Here is a 19,763-nt window from a genome sequence, read left to right as displayed (position 1 = left end):
ACGAGGACGTGGAGGCCGGGTTGGGGGAGGGGAGTGGCCTGTAAGGGTTTCCCCTCAGGCAAGGCAGAGTCACAGTGAGGGTGGCTGAGCCTCACCCAAGACTCTCACAGAGCCCCTGACGCTGCCACGGGAGGACCCAGAGGGACAGATTCCACCACTGGACCTGGGGGGAGTGGTTGATGGCACAGGTGGCGAGAAGGGCAGGCCGGCCGCTTGCCCGGGGACAGCTGCTGGCCGCGGGGTGGAGCCCTGGAGGCTGCCCCTCTGGAAGAGGCTGCAGGGAGCACAAGCGGTCAAGGGCATGGCATGCAGCCACCATGGGGCCTGCCGCCCCCTCCCTGCCACCTCCCCTGCCCACGTGAAGGCGGGCTGGGAAGGAGCCCGCAGCACGTCCGTCCTTACCCTGGTACTCCAGCTTGAACCCCGGCCGGTTCTGGGAGTGGTCGCTGTGGAAGTACACCGTGGTCTCGTGGGACGTGGAGAGCAGCGCGCTGGGCAGCTCGCTGCCGCTGAACCGGCCCATCATCCGGCTGGTCTCGTACGGGCCATTGCGGATTTCGATGAAGTCGTGGTTGGGCTCGGTGGAGAAGTTCAGGAACTGGATGTGAGCTCCTGGGAGCAAGACAAAGGCAGCCAGTGCCCAGAGCAGCCCAGCCCCGCTCCGCCGCCTGGCCTGGCCTCTCCCGCCACAGCCTGCATCCCCGCTCCTCACTCCCCGCTCTGGATCCTGTCTTCAGGCACGACTGGAGAGTCCATTATTCATTCGAAAGGAAAGCCACTGGTCATTTCAGAGACTCCGCCCCGAGTGCATTGTGTTTTGAGAACAAAGCTCAGGGTTAACGCCTGCTCTGATTAGACTTCATCTAATATCAGTAGAAAGATAGTTTCACCTAAATAAACTTTTTACTTAAAAATAACACCCACCCCAGGGCAGAAGACATACATCCAACAGTCACATTTTCTAGGCTGCTTAAGGCAACCCAGAAGCATAAGGCTTAGCAGCACATGCATTACCCCAACTACTCCCTTCCAAGTCCCAGGCAGGTGCTCCCAGGGTCTCAGTGGGTTAATCTAGACTTAGCAACCTGACAGCTTACATGGATCCAATTAGACCCTTAAAGTACAAATGAATGTACTCTTTGGAGGTAGGAATATTATACTGTGTTTACTGATGAGATTTTTCTAAATTAGACTACGTGGAACACGTTATTCAAGAGATCCATTTACTGAGCATGGGAAGATACCTATAATACATTAATTGTGAAAATTGGCTGCAAAGTAACATACGGAATACCACTAGGATGTTTATGCAAAAACCTAGAAAAAAATCTTCACCCGCTTGCTCACAGCAGCTCCCAGGCCCCTGCCAGGCCTTCCGGCCGTGCGAGGCTTCGGAGTGTGTGAATGAGATCAGGAGGGACCGCCTCCACGGGAGGACTCTCCAACGCCGGGGACCAGCATGAGATCGCTGAGGATCCACAGGGTGCCCACGCAGGGGAACTGTCATGCTTAAAATGTGCTCATCTGTTGCTTTCTATCTGGTTCAGAATGAACACATGCGTGGGCTTTTTTTTTTTTTTTTTGGTCTCTGATTAAGTACGGATCCCAGTGTGGGACTGGAAAGCGCAGGCTGCGTGCGTGATAGGTGTGAAGATCACTGCAACATTAACCACAGTCTGTACCAGTCTCTGTTGTACCTGCTGTACAAGGCTGACGACCCTCTGTCTCCTGCCCTGTCCCACCCCACTGCGTCCCTCCACAGACACTATCCCTTGCATGAGTCTGGAAAGCATCCTTCCAGCTCCTGGGTGTAGATTCTGAAATATGTACTGGGGTTTCTGGGTTTTAAACACGTACATGCGTGGCACTGTATTAATATACAAAAACTAGCACTCATTCGTTTTAACTCCATCTTGTGAGTGTCTGATGGTACAAGTCGCTCTTAGCAGACCCTGTTACAGATGGCAGGTAGTTTTGCAGTGAGCCTCTTTACAACCTATCACCCACGGAGCCTGTGCTTTCCATCCCCACACTAGGATCCCTGCGGCCCTGAGGGCCATCCAAGAGGCTACTGAAGGCTGAATTTGTGAAATGTGTGAAAAGGACTGGCCTGCGACCTCCACCTAGTGGCAGCAGCTTGTAAGTGCAGGGGCCCTTTACACAAGGAAACCAGGGGCTATAATTCTAGGCCTGGTGAGTGGTCCAACACTCGCTTGAAGTCAAGGGATTCTGGCAGCTGCGACTGGAGCCCACAGTAGTGCCTTCCCCAGAGCTTGCTTAAGGCCCCAGGACTTACAGATGCAGCGCGCTGGTGGCTGAACACAACGGCTTACCCAGAGCAGCCCTCCCTTCTGAACTCACTGGCCTCAAGATACGGCCTTCTCCTCGCCCTCCATCATTGGAGGCTCCACTGCCCCCAGCCTGCATGCAGGTCTACAGGGTCTCCCAGACACCCCCTTTTTCAGTGTCTCAGGATCTGGAGTCTCCCAGGGCTGCCAAAGCTGTCATCACGGTGTGCCCGGTGTCCTTTGGCAGATGGGACCTGGTCGTTAAGACCCCAACCTTCACTGCCCTGCCAACCAGATTTAGAGAAGCCCAGTCAGGCTGCTTCTCCATTCTGGAACCTGAAAACACACTCCCACTCCACACTGTAGAGCAAAGGACAAAAGGGGCCCTCTTCATGCCTCAGCCTCCTGGGATGCGGGCTGGGAGACCAGGGCCCATGCAGAAGCTCCATGGTATGGGCAGGGTGGTCTCCATGTGCAGCCCTTTGGATCCATGCCAGTGCAAAGCCTTTACTCCTCCAAACAGATATGTCTGGGGTTGCATTACATTCCCAGGGAATACGTGCATCGCCAGCCATCAGATTTTGTACCGGCTCAGTGCCCTCCCTACTGGACCATCCCCCGTGCCTGGCACACTTCCTCCCTTTCCTTCCTGCCCCCTTCAAAACCACCTCTCCATCTCCAGCCAGCTGGAATGTGTGCATGAAGAATGCAAACTCAATTTCATATTGACCTTGGCTCAATTTAATTAGGATGATAAATCGGATGGGGAGTTCAAAGCAAAACTTGAGGTTTGGTCTCTGTAACATAGATTATTATTTCTTTTCTTTTTTAACCATCCCTGAGTAACTCCTCATTCCACATTCTTGGATTTTAGTTCCCTGCTCGAGGGATAATAACAGAAGTCCCTAAGATTTCTCTCCTCCCCCATACTTTCATCTGCAGTTCTCCACGGAGTCTCACGATGGCACAGGGGGCAGTGGGCGAGGACACAGAGGAGAATCCCTGCAGACTTGGCCGGGGTTACGGTGCGGACAGCAGTACACAGCTGCTGCAGCCTGGGGCGTGGCATGAGCGCCCATCTCCCCGAGCAGGCTGAGACTTACCAAAGCCCACGGGCAGTGCGATCTTCCAAGAGCAGTCCATGTTACTGGGGTAGTTGCCTGGGAAGCCAGGGCTCAGGATGACCCCCTCCATCTCCTCCACTGCTCCCCCACACTGCGCTGTGACAAGGAGGCGAGACCGAGGGTTAGGACCGGGCCGTGCCGGTCGTCCGAGGCTCCCTTACAGCAGCGAGTTTTGACTTTCCTGAGTCACAAAGCTGTTGCAGAATCCAGAGGGCTCACCCTGCAAAACCTTTGCCTACCCAGATCAAGCCGAGTGAGTGCATTCAGGGAAGGGCGCTAGGAGACCACAGATCCGGGAGCGGGGCTCTCGGGCTTGACGATGGCCCTCGCGAGTCCCTGCCCCCAGGACCTGCAGGAAAAGCGGGGTGGGGCTGCTCCAGGTCCTAGCACTTGGCACACAGTCCCTCAGGTCTCCCTCGCCTCACTGCCTGAGCCACTCTTCCAAGATGGAGACAAACAGTGAAAGAAGGAGGTGGTGGGCATTGCACGCCTACTGCATGTCGGCTCAAGTCGCTGAGCCCCTGCTACCCATGCAGGAGACCTGGATTGAGCTTCAGGTTCCTGGCTTTGGCTTGGCTCAGTCCTGGCCTTTGCCAACCTCTGGGCAGTGAACCGGCAGATGGGGGCTCTTTCTGTCTGTGTGTGTGCGTCTAGGAAAGCACTGCATGTTACTTGCGACAGGGCTGCCACACCCAGCAAACCTCAACAGACAGCAGCCACTGTCGATGCGATGGCTTGGCAGGGCCTCTACAGGACACCGCGGGGAGCCCAGTCACCTTGCTGCCCTGCTCTGCAGAGGACCGAGCCCTGGCCCCTGGGGAGATCACTTCGCTTCCCACCCCAGGCCTGCTCTGAGGGGCTCTTTCCTACCTGCTGGGCATCTGAGCACCTGGGTTTCCTTTTGTGACTCTGCCACTTTCTTTTCCACCCCTGAACACCTTCAACTTCCTACTTGTATATAGAGGATGCCGATTCCTCCTCCACAGAGCCACGGGGAGGAAGCAGGAGCACCAAGCCTTGCACGCAATAGACACTCAGTCAACGCTCGCTTCCTCCTTGCCTGACCTGACCAGAAGCTTCTGGAGTGGACGCCCAGTCTTCTCCTGTTTCCACTGATCTCATCATCACTGCTCAGCAAGGCTAGGACACAAAGCCAAGCCAAGTTCACCCAGAACCCTCAGCCTTTTACTGTTGCTGCTGCATCTTTTCAGTCTCACAGAAAGTCAGAAGCCCCAAGTCCCTGGTAACCCCACTTGGGACCTGGGCATTATCTGGAACCAGAACAGTCACTAGGATGTTTTCCACTGGGCAAGCCTGTGGGCAGAGGTCTCCAAGTCACGACAGCCTTGAGTGACAACAAAAACAGGGGTCTCCAAGGACTGACTTGCAACAGATCGACTTGGACTTGAACTCCACATAGGCTACTGAGCTCAAAGTCCTGGGGGCGTGGGTTTGAGTGGATGCGGGTCCCGGCTGTCTTACCAATGCAGAGCGGAGGAGGGTAGTTCCAGCGCCGAACGGTCCCCGGCATGCAGGAGATGTGCGCGTGGCCCTGGGGGCGTCAGGAACAGGGATGAGCTAAGCTGCCCACCGGCACAACCCCACATACAGCCTGGACCAGGGCCTTGCTCGGGACTTCGTGTTGAGGAACAAGAGACACAAAGGCACCCGGACACACTGGGAGCTAAAGCAGAGGGAGAGGGCTGGGCAGGACAATCACTCACAACCATTACCAAGGAATTCTCATTACTGAAGGTTTCCTTGTGAGATTTCTTTAATTACGAAATTCCCTCATGACCTTCAAAGAAAATTAAATTTTCCTAGGGTCCAATCACATCCAACTCTGCAGGAGCCCTTCTGAGGTGGGCTTCTGCCAACTCTTCGAGGCCAGCCAAGTTTCTCTTTTGCATGAACAGCTCCAGGAGGGGATGGTGGGTCCCTGGAAGGCTGGGGTCTGTTCCCTGGTCTTTGAGGATTTGCTGGTGCAAGGCTGGCCAACTGCATCCCAGGGGACACCTGCTTCCTGCCCTGGGGGTGTCTGGAGGGGGAGGTACCTGGAGGGCATAGCCCGGCTCGCACTGGAAAGAGACCACGTCATTCACCAGGTAGCGCTCGCCGCTCTTCACCCCGTTACTGGGCACAGCGGGTTCTGGACAGCTGCTCAGGCCCACGGCTAGACAAGGCAGAGAGAGAGTGAAGGGAGAATGGCAATGCCCCGAGGCCGAGGCAGTGGGGAGAAGCTCCCGGCCCCGGGGCTGGGGCTGCCCATGGCACAACACTGCTACGGTTGGCTGTGTTTGTCCCCCAGGGGTCCGTGTGTTGGGACCGTGGGCCCCAGGGTGGTGGCACTGGGAGGCGGAGCCTAGTGAGAGGTCCTGGGTCAGCTGGGGGTGTGCCCTGGAAAGAGATGAAGGTGTTTCTCCTGTCACTGTTCTAAAACCCTGAGCCCGCCCTGCCCCTCTCACTTCCACCCTTGGCGTCACCTTGACATGACACAGCCAGGAGGACCCTTACTAGAGCTGGGCTGATGCTAGCGTCATGCCCTTGAACCTTCCAAACTGTGAACAACATACGACTTTTTCTTTGTGAGCAGCCTGCCCCGGGCACTCCATTATAGTAAAGAAGGAAAGGACTAATGCACACACACACAGACAGCACCGAGGCTCTGCAGACTCGAGATCCCTGGGGCAGGAAGGCGTCCTCCAGGGGCCTCTGGCTGCCCGGTCCACCTGCTGAGCTCGGGGCCAGGAGGCACCCCAGCCCCAGGCCAAACACCTCAGCACTGTCTCCATGAGCCCCTCCCAGCACCCTCCCTCTCCTGCACCCTGCGGACAGATCCCAAGAGTGAAGACACAGGGGGAGAGGCAGGAGGAGGGCACCTCTCCCAGATGTGCCTCAGCGATGCTCAGGGGCTCAGGCTGAGCCCACAGGCCAGTGCAAGTGGTCCCGAGGCAGTTTGCCAAATTTCTCCTGCTGTGTTTTCAAGGTCAGGCCAGCTCCGGTCAGGGAGCAGCCAGTGGCTCCTTGAGCTCTGCCTCCCACGATCAGCACTGCCCCCTCTCATTCCCTACCCACCCCCCGGGCTGCTCCAACCACCCCACCCTCACTGGCAGCTGGGCCTGCTGAGCCTGTCCCCCTGCGCCAGAGCACTCCCTAGGCCACCACTCGGCCATCACAGGGAGTCCACCCTGCTCGTCCAGAGCCTTCACGACCCTAGCAGGGGCCCTTCCAGCCTCACCTCCGTGGGCTCCTACTTCTTCTTGGTTTTTGCATTCCAAACGGTGCTGACCCTGCTCTCCTTATACACCCAGCATCGCACACGATTTCCTCGGCATCTACCTCGGCATCTACCTCGGCCTTCCTCCTCCTCCTCCTCCTCCTTTCTGCTCAGGCCTTCCACACGGGCACAGCACATGCCTGGCACGTCCCATGAGCAGGATGGGGCCTGTGGGGCCACACGTACCCTCCTCCCCTTGCCGCGGGCCATGTCACTCCATACCATAGGGGAGGACCAGCCTGAGAACTACGTAAGCCACAGAGCCAAGATTCAGACCACGCCTAATTTGACCCCAGCTCTGCCCAACAGGAGGACAAGGGCTGAGGCCACATGAGCTCATGCTCGCCCCTGTCCACTGTGGCTCTCGCCTCCTCTCCTGAGATTGTCCTCGCCCTGCTTTGAACCCTGTCCTGGCTGACTCCCAGGCAGCAGGTAGAAGTGTGGCATCTCCTGACGGGCAGCCTCTGTGCTTCTCCCACGCCCCGAGGGAGTGCATCTGCAGGTGCAGGCCCTTAAAAGACACCAAGTAAATCTCCGTGTGTCGGAGTGGACTTGGCGAGGGCTGGAGGGCTCAAGGTGTGGCTGTACCCTGCCTTCCCCACCAAGAGCAAGGACAGCAGAAGGGAGAGGAGGGCAGGGAGCTAACTGTAGCCAGGTCTCACTCTAGGCACTTGGGGATGGCCCAAGGAGTCTGGGTCAGTTCAGACTCCGCCCTCCGGGTGGCTGCCTTCGGAGATCCAGGCTGCCTGGGACCCCATGCACCTGCAGGGAGCCGAGTGCTTGTGGAAAGGAGTGAGGAAGGACCCGTGAGCCTCAGCTCCCAGCCCCAGCCCCTCTTCCATGCAGCAGCTGGGCGGTCGTCCATTCAGGAGGCTCTGATAACTACCTGGGCTTTCTGTTTCTTCAGAGAGGAACTTACATACAATGAAACGCACGAATTGTCCGCGTTTACGCTGTCATGACTGGAAGCGTGCACCTGTGCTGAGTGTTGACACAAGCTGGCACCTGTGTCACCCAAACCCCTGTCAAAACTACAGAGCATTGCAGTCGCTCCAGAAAACCCCCTCACACCCTTCCCAGTGCAGGCAATTCCCGACCTGCATGTGAAGGGGAAGCTTGGAAATGCAGGCCATCTGGGGGCCCATGTCCTAATATCCCAGCAGCTGAGACAAAGGCCAAGGCCAAGGACAGAAAGATCACCAGAGTGCATTTGCAGGGCCTCGTCCTGAGGGGCCTCCTGTCTCTTTCTCCCTGTCCCTCCCCATGCTTCAAGAAGAATGTGGCCCAGCCCCCACGGGCTGCTCACAGCTTCAGAACTTGAGACCTCTTACTGGGAAGGGAGGGATGGGCAGAGAGAACCAGAACAAAGCAGGAGGGAGGCGGAAGGGCCACTGCAATTTCTCTAACACCGCACGGCCTGATTTTATTTAAGCCATGCTTCAACAGAGGGACAATGATTTTTTATCATATGTAATTTATTACTTTTGAAAGCATATTGTTCCATTTCCATTTCAATTAAATGGAAATTAAGCGTGAGTCATGGCTGTGGATGTGACTTTACAGCACTCCGCGAAGCCACTGCCCTCTACCGAAGCAGCTAATTCTTCATCTTCCTCACCCCCTTGGCAGATTAGCTGCAAGACAGACTACGAGTGCAGGGGCCTGGCTCCCAGGAATTCCAGTCTGCAAAGACCATGGGGGCTGTCTTCCCTCCCAGGTCCCAGCACGAGAGGACAGCGATGAGCAGCATCTGCTCCTGAGACAACGGCCAGCTCCCTTGCACACAGACAGGGGCGTTTTGCTGGGCACGAAGCACAGTGAGTGAGTGATTTAGGGAAGAAATGAATCTCTGAAGAAGAAAGAACAAAGGTGACTCCAGGGACCACTTACAGACTCAAAATACTAGATGAAGACACACAACTTGGGAGAAGAGAGAAGAGGGTAAAAGGGACAGTGTGAATTATTCAAGAAACCTGGCTACTCCTCCTCCAGGTGAGTGACGCCTCGGCTGTCTGCAGAGGGGAAGGTCTGGGGTCCCAGCCCTGTCCAGCGCCCCTCTGGGTCTTTGCTTCAAGCTAAGTTTTTTAGTTCTTTCAGAGAGGAGCATCCTAGGATCCAGGTAAGCCTTGCCCAACCACCTAGATGAAGTCCACTTACGTGGGTGAGCCAGGTGGGCACCTGTGTAGGATCTGGGGCTGACCCCACCAGGCTTCTAGCCACCCCCTGGGGCTATCTCTGCACAGGCCATGTTGTCCCACATGCCCATGTCACATATGCCCATATTGTCCCACATGCCCATGCCTTCCTCCGTTTCTGACTGCTCTTTGCCTTCCTGCGTTTCTGACTGCTCTTTGCAAGCCTGACTCAGGCCTTCCCCTTCCACAAGGCCTGCCTGGCCGGGTTTAGCTCTGTACCTCCCTAGCATATCTGGCTTCACTGAAGTGCCCGTTTGCAGATCCACCTCTCTCCCTACGCTGTGTGCTTTTGAAGGCAGGGACCGTGTCTTATTCATCTTGGTTCTGTAGGGACCTATTAGGGCTCGCCACTCGCAGGCACTCCAAGTTTCTCCTCCACATTCACTTCTCCACCTGGCTCCGTAGAGCCGCAGCTCCGTCTTCTAGAGACATCCACGAGAGCATCTTCTGCGCTACCCTGCACTGCCCTGTCCACGTGTCTGCCTCTCTCCAGTGGGCTCCGGGGATACCAACCATCCTGATCTTACCCAATCCTAGCAAAAACCAGCATAGCACCTGGCAGGTTGCAAATGCTCTGTGTTTGCTGCACGAAGGTGTCACAGATGCTGCTGCCTACCTACTCTCTCCTATGCCCAGTAGGGACGGGGGGGGGGGGGGGTCCCAGGACTCCAGCAGTCTCCCCAAGAACCTCGTTCTTTGCTCCTCAGGAGGCACGCCCACCATGCGTTTCTTGCTGAGAGCTTTAACCATGACCTCGTAAGGATGCTGGAGGCCGGGGTGTAAGGGTTTGAGTCTGGAAGGGAGCGATCTGGTAGACAGGGAATGAAGTTTCTGGGGTGGGGGGTGAGCACTTTCAAAGACAACTGCATCACAGAGCCAGGGGTTAGAGACCCATCTCCAGAACCGGAAGACGAAAACCCTGCCACTTACTTACATCCCAGGATATGTCCTGGGGCCCTGGTCTGTGACCCAGCCTCCTGCCCTGTGCCGATGGGGATACACAGGAAACACACAGGTTCCACTTGGCAAAGCTCGGCTCTGCCATGCGTCTTGGCTGTGCAGGTCTGTGCAAGGCTTATGTGGGGTGGAGAGTATGCAGCCCCAGGGGCTACCCAGCAGCTGTGGGTACCCACCCAGATCCCCCCCCACACAGCCAAGACTCTGGATTCTCACTTTTGTACTCCAGGTGGAAGCCGGCCGCAGATACGCTGATGTCGGAGTAGAAGTGAAGGTAGAGCTGGTTGGAGGTGCTGTTCAGAAGGGCAGGCACGGTTGTCCCTGGCAAAGAAACCAGGGTCATTTAGGCTGAGTCTCCCCACAGCCCCCAACCCTGAAGTCCTACTGCTTTTGCCGATGTCCTCCCACTGAGACCCCCAGGGGGGCCCCATGGTTGAAGACACTGAACAGTAAATTAGCACCCCTTAGAGCGCTGGGTTTCAGGGAAGGTGGACTCCAAACCACTTCCTGCAGGATGAGCAGGGCCATAGCTGCAGATCCGCAGGTGGGGAGTTCCTCGGTGGCCCTGCCAAGGCATCGTCAAAATGGCCCTGACACGTCCAGTCATCTGGGCAAGTCAGCATGACAGACAGATTACTTGGGGGGAGCATGGATCCCACTTCTGATGTCTTGGTAACATAGGATTCTGGGCCCCACACTCTGTGGGAAGCCCCCACTGGAACAGACAGAGCTGTGCCCACTTTGGAAAGCAGACTGGCCATGCCCCAGACAGCTAAACACAGCTACTGCAGGACTCAGCGACCCCTTCCTAGGTGGACACCCAAGATAACGGACAGCGTACACCCCACAAAACCTCTCAGTGTTCATGCCAGCATTGTTCATAATCTGCCCAAAGTGGAACAACCCATGTGCCCACACACTGAGTGGATAAACAAAATACTGAGTCCCCATCCAAACAAGGGCTAGTCCACCTGACAAAGTGGTCGACCTTGAACACGTGCCAAGTGCAAGAAGGCAGACACAGAAGGCCACATAAAGTATGAATCCTTTCACGTCAAATGCCCAGGCCAGGCCAGCCCATGGGGCTAGAAGGTAAAGGAGTGGCTGTCAAGGACTGGGTGGGGGGTGGGGGGGTGAGAATGGGAGCTGAGTGCAAATGGGTCCCTAGTTTTTTTTGGGGTGATCAAAATGTCCTGGGATTAGACAGCAGTGACACTTGTGGGACCCTGTGACTGTACTAACCACCAATGGCATATGTACGTTACAACAGCAAGTTTCATGATACATGAGTTCTATCTTGATCATAATAAGGATGCTCATATCCACCTCTGACGGCCCTGGAAGCCCCGCCTTACCTGAGAAACTCCCCAGCATGGTGACCGTGTTGTCCGCACCATCAAACACTTCCAGGGAGTCCCAGTTCTGCTCTGTGACAAAACTGATGACTTGGATCTGGGAAGGCAGAAGGACTGAAGTGTGGGTTATGCAGCCCGAGTCACCGGCCTTTCTCTGCCTGTCTCCATCCCCTCTTCTCCCCTGTTTTTTTCCTCCTCCCTCCTCCTCCCTCCTCCTCCCCCCGCTCCTTCCATCCCCACTGTGAGTTTAATTTTACTCTGCAGCCACTCCGGCCTGACACTGAGCTATGCCTCTTAGACAATGTAAGATGTAGTCCCTACCTCTGAGGAGCGCTCTGTCCAGGTGTGAAATAAATGGCTAAACTCAGGCACTGGGATTACTGTGGTCTGACTTCCCCCTCCTCTCTGGAACATTCTGTGGGCTCCTCCCTTTCCTGACTTGGTTGCAGGAGATGTCTTGCAGCATGGAGCCAGCCGCCCACCCCCAGCCAGGCCAGTGCAGCCCCAGCCGCAGCCACAGCCCCAGCCCCAGCCCCAGCCTGCTGCCTCTGCTGGCCTGCAGGCTCCCGCCCCTCCTCCAAGCCTCTGCCCCAAGTTGGCGCCCCCTTCGCTTGGCCCTTGGCCCTGGGTGCTGGTCATGCCTCCCATTCAGCATCTGGGCTCTGGCTGGGTGTGCCGGGCACTTTGTTCCTTCTCCTCCAAGCCTTCATCTGCGGTCTCCCTCTCTACCCTCTTCAGTCCTAAGGAAAAGCCCTCAGCCATTTGGAGAACATCTGAGTCCTCCCACTTCCTATCCCAGGTGCAGGCTACTGTCTTCTCTCTGCCTTCCCAGCGGCCCAGCCAGTGCCCACTTGTCCTACTTCCCAAGCTGCCTGGCCCCTCCCCGTGCCCCTGTGTGCGGGCCACAGGGGCAGGGCCTAGCCTAGCACCTGCCAGCCTGAGGTGCCCGCGTGCCCCTACCTGGATGCCAGCACCTTCAGGGACCATGATCTTCCACACACAGTTGAGGCTGTTGAGGTAGGGCTCCGGGAAGCCGGGGGACAGGATGGTGCCCCTGCGCTCTGTGAGGTTGCCTCCGCACGGCACTGGGAGGGGATGCAGCCATGATCAGAGGCTCCTCCCACTGGACCCCAGGGCTCCCCACACAGGCTCCTCCCTCAGGGCCCCCAGCCTCTGCCTGGGACTTCTCCATGCTGGTTTGCTTCTTCGTGTCCCCAGGAACACTTTTTTGTTCTGGCTCTGGCTTCCACCAAGGACTGGTCCCCCTATACCCCGCCTCAGGGACCAGGCCCCAGGCATGCCTGCCCCAATACCCCCTAGTTACACCTCCTTGCTGCTCTCACACCCAGCCTCAGGACTACGGGACAGCCTGCCTATGCCCCACAGCTGGCAAGGGGCTGCCATGCGCCTGTAGGCATCTGCTGGGCCTGCCGCCTCCCCCAGGGAGAAGGGGCTGTCAGTGCCCCCACTCACTGCCTTCCCTCACCTGGCCCTGGCTGTCCCGGTACTCACCCACACACGTGGGTGCTGAGACATTCCACTGGGCCAAGGCCCCTGGCACAGGGAGGCACTCGATTTCTTGGGATCCCTGCAGGGCATAACCGGAATTGCATTCGAAGCGGACGACGGCGCCCACGGAGAAGTCACTGCCCAGCCTCTTGCCGTAGCGGGGTTCCGGCACAGAGCTGCACTGTGTGGCGCTGGTCCGGGGCACGGCTGCAGGGGACAAGGGCACTGAGGGGTGGGCCGCATCCCTCTAGAAGCTGGCCCAGGGATGCAGACGATGGGACTGGAGCAAAGACAGTCTGCAGGGAGCCTGGGAGACTCTGGGCACTTCCCTTGGGGCAGGGGGCGGGGCTCTCTGGATGGGGCCCACTGTACTGGAACTCAGCTTGGATGCACAGCTTCTGGAGCCAGGGAGTGGTTGCTGTGGTAGTGTGACGCACCTGGTCCATCAGGGACCCCATTCCCTAACAGGAGGATGGGCTTTCTTCTCGGCTCCCAGCACCTCCACCCTGCCTCTGGCCTCTCCTCCCTGTGGATCTTAACACCATGTCCTGGGCTCTGCTCTCTCTGAATCTCCCGTGCCCTCCCTGACCCCTGCAGTGGCTGAGGGGACCCTGTCACCCAGGCTCAGAGATGGTGCCCCACAGGGAAGTCCACCCTGGGCAGAGTAGAATGAACAGGACTGTGCTTGGAACCTGGGCTCCATGAAGATGGATGTCCTCTGGACCCCTGGAGGTTGGGGCCTGCACCTGGACACCAGGAGCACTAAGACATCGCCTTTCTGGGCCAGTAAGGATGGCAACACAGGCTCATGACCTGCTTGCTACCAGGTACTCTGCGCATTCTCTTTTAATCCTGTCGGTGTGGTGCTATTACTCCCCATCCCCCATCTTACAGGTGGGAAAACTGGGGCTCCAGGACGTGGAGCAGCAGGGCCCAGCTGGAAAGTGGTGGGGCTGGAGTTCAAATCCACGCCCATCGGATGCTGGACCCCTTCCTTGACCTACACTTTTTCTGCACCTCGTAGACCAAACAAAGCTTCCAGGGGAGACAGTCCCGGTAAGAGGCCTGGGCTGCTCACTCCAAGGCCATCTGGGCTCCACTGGAACATGGAAGGGTGGGTGTGGGGGCGGAGACTGATTCCCTGGGTCTGGTTTCCTTGCTCATTCCACAGAGCTTGGTCTAAGAAATGTCTATTGGCTAAGGGAACAGACTAAATTCAACTGAATTTCAGGGATGCGCCTCACAAACCAGCAATTGTCCCCAAACACAGAGGAAGAGGCTCAGACTAGGGTCAAAGGCACCTGTTCCCTCCATGACTACTTTGGGACCCAACGTGCCACATACCTTGGTAGACAAAGTGGAAGCCTCTGGCTGGTACTTGGCCTTTGGCACTGAACTTGATGAGCACTTGATTGGAGGTAGCCAAGGGCAGCGACTCACCTGCCGAGGTAAGGGACAAGGAGGAGAGGAGGACAGTCACGGTCCTGGCCACGAAGGAGGGGCTGCCACACCCCACACAGCAGCTCCTCCCACATCCAGGCCTTCCGGAAACAAGACCTCACAGTTTTACTGCACACACAAAATTCACGGACAATGTGTGTTAGAAGATACTGTGTGGGGCTGGGGCTGTGGCATAGCGGATAAAGCCACCGCCTGTAGTGACAGCATCCCACAGGGGTGCCAGTTCAAGTCCCAGCTGTTGTAGCCATTTGGGGAATAAACCAGTGGATGGAAGATCTCTCTCTCTCTCTCTCTCTCTCTCTCTGCTTCTCTGAAACTCCTTTTTTCAAACAAATGAATACATCTTAGAAAAAAAGATGATGCTGTGCGTGGGTGTCCAAAATTTCTCACATCAATATACATGTTTTTTATCTTGTAATTGCATTTTCCGCAAGCTTCTTGAAGGACGTTTATATTAGGACATTATTGAGAGTGAAAGGGCATAATAGCTATGTTGGGACAATCAAGTGGACCTGGGGGGGGGGGCTGTCCCAGGCAAGCCAGGATGTGCTGTCACCCAACTGATGACACACAGTGGCACGGGGAGCCGTGGAAGCTGCCGGCCTCTGCAGCACAAGGCGGAGGTGTGGCTGCTGCATGCCATGGGTGAGGGTGGCTGAGGGGAAAGACAGCGCCCAACCGAGCTGGTGAAGCCCTGATGCTCAGGGCTGCTTGTCATCATGCTGCCCCTCTGCACACACAGGGACCCCTGAGAATGGCTGCTGACCACGCCTGGAGAGGGGAAGCAGTGATAACCGGGAACCGGGCTGCAGCAGAGTGGGCACCACAGGGAGGCCCAGCAGTGCCTCCAGAATGCCCACGAGGAGCAGAGAGACTGCTGCATGGCAAGCTAACATTACACGTGGCCCAGATGACTGGGCCCAGCCAGGAGTTGTTGCCCCAGCTAACCTCTGGCTCCCGACTCAAAACAAGAAGTCATGAAGACCACTTGTCTTCATCACCGCCATCTCAGCTCCTTCTGGAGATGGACATGAGCAGAGCAGAGCTCAGCCCTCCCAACCTCCCCTCCTCCGTCCTCAGAGAAGTGGGTCAGTGCCCCAGGGACTGGTCACAGAGCCCGCAGAGGCTTCGGTCCTGGACACAAGCACAGGAAAGCACAGAGGAAAATCGCTGGACTCAAGGGAAGATTTCTGGACTTTAAGGGGAGACTTCTCTGAGAAGTCAAAGCAAACGTTTTTATGGGAGGTACAACAAAGAACAGGCAAAAATCTCAGAAGATCCTCAGCCATGGTTGTCACAAGGTTAAGCCGAGCATTGCATCGGTGAGGTGACAGGAGGAGACGTGCCGGAGGCAGGACCGGTGGCCGGTGAAGGCACAAGGAGGTGAGATGCTGGCACCAGCAGCTGGAGTCCGCAGGAACTGAACAGTGACAGGAAGAGGAATTTGGGGGCCATTCTCCCAGAATCCACAGGGAAAGAATGAAGAGATGAAAATTATCAGAGAAATGACAGGAGACATGGAGGAGAGACGGAAAAAAATCCAAAAGCCATATGTCAGAAATGGCAGACTATGAGAAACGGTGACTTGATCGGCCCTCACCCTGACTGTTGATGAGCAGCTTAATATGTTATCCCTCTTAGTATTTTTTTTTGTTTGTTCTACTTAATACTTTTGGTTGAATACTATAATCAATACACAATTCTTCTTAAGTGCTGAAGCTTAACTGAAAAGTGATCACTGTTAAATGTAAGAGTGGGAATAAGAGAGGGAAGAGATGTGCAATTCGGGACATGCTCAAGCTGACTTACCTCAAACGGTAGAGTTAGAAACATACCAGGGGATTCCAATTCAATCCCATCAAGGTGGCATGTACCAATGCCATCTCACTAGTCCTAGTGATCAAGTTCTGTTCACAATTGATCATAATGATAGGACTAATAACCAAAGGGGTCACATAATCAAGAATAGTGTCTGCAAATACTAGCTGATAGAATAAAAAAGGGAGAGAATGATCCAACATGGGAAGTGAGATACACAGCAGACCCGTAGAATGGCAGATATCCTAAACAGCACTCTGGCCTCAGAATCAGCCCTTAAGGCATGCGGATCCAGCTGAAAAGCCCATGAGAGTATTTCAGGCATGGAAAGCCAAGACACCAAGACACTCCGGGAAAAAAAAAAAAAAAAACTAAATGAAAGATCTCCGCGAGTGAGATCCCAGTGGAAAGAACAGGTCATCAAAGAAGGAGGTACCTTTCTCTGAAGGGAGGAGAGAACTTCCACTTTGACCATGGCCTTGTCTAGATATGATCAGAGTCAGTGAACTCAGGGGACTTCCATAGCCTTGGCAGCTCATGACAAGAGCCTGAGGTGATTACTGATGCCATAAACAGGAGTGTCAATTTGTTAAGTCAACAACAGGAGTCACTGTGCACTTACTCCTCATGTAGGATCTCTGTCCTTAGTGTGCTGTACATTGAGATTTAATGCTATAACTAGTACTCAAACAGTATTTTTCACTTTATGTTTCTGTGTGGGAGCAAACTGTTGAAATCTTTACTTAACGTATGCTAAACTGATCTTCTGTATATAAAGAGAATCGAAAATGAATCATGATGTGAATGGAAGCGGAGAGGGAGTGGGAAAGGGGAGGGTTGCGGGTGGGAGGGACGTTATGGGGGAGAAGCCATTGTAACCCATAAGCTGTACTTTGGAAATTTATGTTCATTAAATAAAAGTTAAAAAAAAAAGAAATGGCAGAGAGCAAAGACAGAGAAACTGAAGAAGAAAAACAACTTAAGAGAGGAGCTGCCCCTAAGAGAGGAGCTTCCTTTGCTAAGTCTTGAGATTCAGATGGAAGGAGTGTGCCACATGCCAGATCCAGTTAGTGCAAAGGGGCCTCCTTCCATCATAACACACCCAAGCATGTGTCTCAAGTTTGAAAAGGAAGAAAAAGTAAGAAGGCCCCATGCACAGAGAAGCACGGCTCCCATGCAAGGTCAGTGAATCAGGCTGGACCCTGATTTGTAATACTGAAGATTGGAATAGAATGGAGCCATCGCTGGGGCACTGACCCATGGAGTGTGTGGCCCCCAACCTGGTGTGCAGTCAAGTTGTCATTCACGTGATACAGCACAAGGAACACATCCCATACATGCAAGATGACAGGGAGCACTGCAGCCATCAGCCCTGCCGAAAGAGAAGTGGGGACAGGAGGAAATCAAGAACTGGCGGGGACCCACACAATCAGGAGAGCGGTTCATGTGACAGCTCTTATCAGTGAGGGAACACGTGAGCTGGAAATGTCAAAACTTGTTCTCGGAGAAGAAGTCCATAACTTAGCAGTAATCGCTAGCAATACTAGCAGAACAAAGTCCAGAGACACCAAGGAAAACCTGGAGCTTTAGAGACGGGTCAGGCGTGAATGGGGATGTGAGAAAGCAAAATCAAAACAAGGGCAAGGCAGGCACAGACCGAAACGAGGTGACCGATATCAGACGAGTAAAACAAGTAAGCCTCCTCTCAACAGAAAAGGTCTGGGGGAAAATGAGGGAAGACAGGTCAGGCCAGTGCAGGCAGGAAAACCGTCAGTAACAAGAGAAGACGACAGAGTAGCTCAGTTGTCCGGTGAGCTGCTTGGACACGACATTCCCGAGCAGAACTGGAACATGGAAGATGAAGTGGAGACTGGTGGGTCGTGGTCCTCAGTTTTGTTTAAAGCCCAGCACAGCTCAGGGACAGGGACAGGGACAGTGCCCCCAGCAGCAGCCTGGCCCACGGCAGAGCTTCTCCAAAGGCAGAATGAGGGAACCTGAGTCCATTGCCCTCAATCACCAAATGTTTCCTTTGTGGGGCCTTCCAAAGATTCGTGGGTGATGGAACTAAAAGATAAGCTTCTTTTGGTATCAAAAAACCTGGGAATCCTTTCATAATACATATTTTTAAGAACTTCTTGAAGACACCTTGTATGCATGGATTTCAAACTTTTTTTGCACAAAAATAAACTTATCTTTTCTTTCCATTTTCTGTAATGCTTTAGAAGTACCCTGTACTTGCAACTCTCACTCTCTCTTTCTCTCCTTTTCTCTATTTCTATAGGTCTTGTACGTCTATATTGATACCTATATTTTTATCTATAGGTCCTAAATATATGAAGGTACCTCCAAAAGCTTGTCAAAAATGGAGTTAAAAGATAAATTTGTTTTAGTTCAAGAAAATTAAAGCCCATGGTTAGTTTTTTTTCTTTATACTATGCATTTTCTATGAACATTGTGCATACATCTCTCTCTCTCTCTTTTTACCTGTGGGTCCTGTATCTATACTTACACATCTGTATCTATACTTATGGCTATCTATCTGTCCATCCTTCCATCCACCCACCCATCCATCCATCTTGTATTTCTGCTTGTATATATCTATACCTGTATCTATGTCAATATCCAAATTTGTAAGCTCTGTATTTACACCTGTCTACCTATACATATACTTACACTTATATATCTCTATACATATACCACTTCATGCACCTGTCTACTGAGAGATTTTTGAGAACTTGGGACATTCTGATCCTACACATCTTGATTGGGAATGTATGGGGTGGTGGCATTGAAAAATCATTTGGTTTAGATCACTGATAGAGTGGATTTGAAAAATGAAATTAAGTCCGAGATACTAGTTATTGTAAGCTCCTTTACTCCTAAAGAGAACTCTGGGAGGCAGAACTTTCACTCTGTGCATTTCAGAGGAGGACTCTGTAGCTCCGAGAGAGTGGGCGCTGTGCCAGGAGTCACTCAGCAGTGGGCGAGCTGAGATGGAGAGTCCAGCCCAGCTGGCGTGATGGCAGAGCCGGAGTCCGACCCTTTTCACCTCTCTACCCACAGAGGACACAAGCTCTCCCCAGATAGTCAGAGATTTAAAAAAACAGTCCTTGGTCACTAGTAGGACCACATGCAGTTCCCAAGGCAGAGAGATGCCACAGAACCCATTCTGCAACCACACGACAATAAAAACAGAAAAGACAACAGGGGCTATAAAAGGCCCATCGGCAGCAGCTACAAAAACAACCAAAATCTCCAGGAAATATCTAGGGTTAAAATGAACAACAACAAAAACAACAAAACACTGTTTAAATGAAAATTATAGCAACTTTCCAAACGTTACAATGATCAATAAATAGAGAGATGCATTATGTTCCTGGATAGAAGAAGGGATGACATCATAAAGATGTGAGCTCTCCCCAGTTTAATTTGTAAGTTTTACAAAATTGAAGTCAACATTTTGATGCAATGTTTTAAAACTTGACAAGGTACTTTTAAATTTTATTAGGAGGCTAAAGTAAATGGGAACAGCAAATAAAACATTCAGGAAAAAAAGGGAAGGGCTGTTATGGGCACTGATGGTGCCATGCATTGAAAGGGTTACAAAAGTGAACACCTCAATAGAGGTGCAGTGATTAAAGATGATACAAGGCGAAGCAGGCACTCAGAGGAAATGGGTACAAAGCAGACACACCAACGCTTAACTTCGCAAAAGGCAGGTTTAAGGAGACTTCAAAATATTCATGGAAAATGGAGTTTATTTTGCTGTTACGAATTTT

General features: G+C 53.8%; 1 protein-coding gene across 7 annotated transcripts in view; it reads right to left on the bottom strand.

Moving 5' to 3' along the window:
• Positions 1-19,763, bottom strand: part of CSMD2 (CUB and Sushi multiple domains 2) — a 624,779-nt gene that overhangs the window by 110,708 nt on the left and 494,308 nt on the right. For all 7 annotated transcript variants that reach the window (XM_051832052.3, XM_051832047.3, XM_051832045.3 and 4 more), the window contains 9 exons: positions 14,050-14,145; positions 12,709-12,912; positions 12,157-12,281; positions 11,197-11,293; positions 10,058-10,162; positions 5,467-5,585; positions 4,895-4,964; positions 3,392-3,508; positions 403-612 (listed from right to left, as the gene is read on the bottom strand). In XM_051832052.3, the coding sequence (XP_051688012.3) occupies positions 403-612; positions 3,392-3,508; positions 4,895-4,964; positions 5,467-5,585; positions 10,058-10,162; positions 11,197-11,293; positions 12,157-12,281; positions 12,709-12,912; positions 14,050-14,145 (1,143 nt within the window). The remainder of the gene's footprint in view (positions 1-402; positions 613-3,391; positions 3,509-4,894; positions 4,965-5,466; positions 5,586-10,057; positions 10,163-11,196; positions 11,294-12,156; positions 12,282-12,708; positions 12,913-14,049; positions 14,146-19,763) is intronic.

This window comes from Oryctolagus cuniculus, chromosome 7, assembly GCF_051225735.1.
Source record: "Oryctolagus cuniculus isolate XC-2025 breed Fujian yellow rabbit chromosome 7, ASM5122573v1, whole genome shotgun sequence".
Classification (NCBI taxonomy): Eukaryota; Metazoa; Chordata; class Mammalia; order Lagomorpha; family Leporidae; genus Oryctolagus; species Oryctolagus cuniculus.
This window is presented reverse-complemented; position numbering and strand designations above follow the sequence as displayed.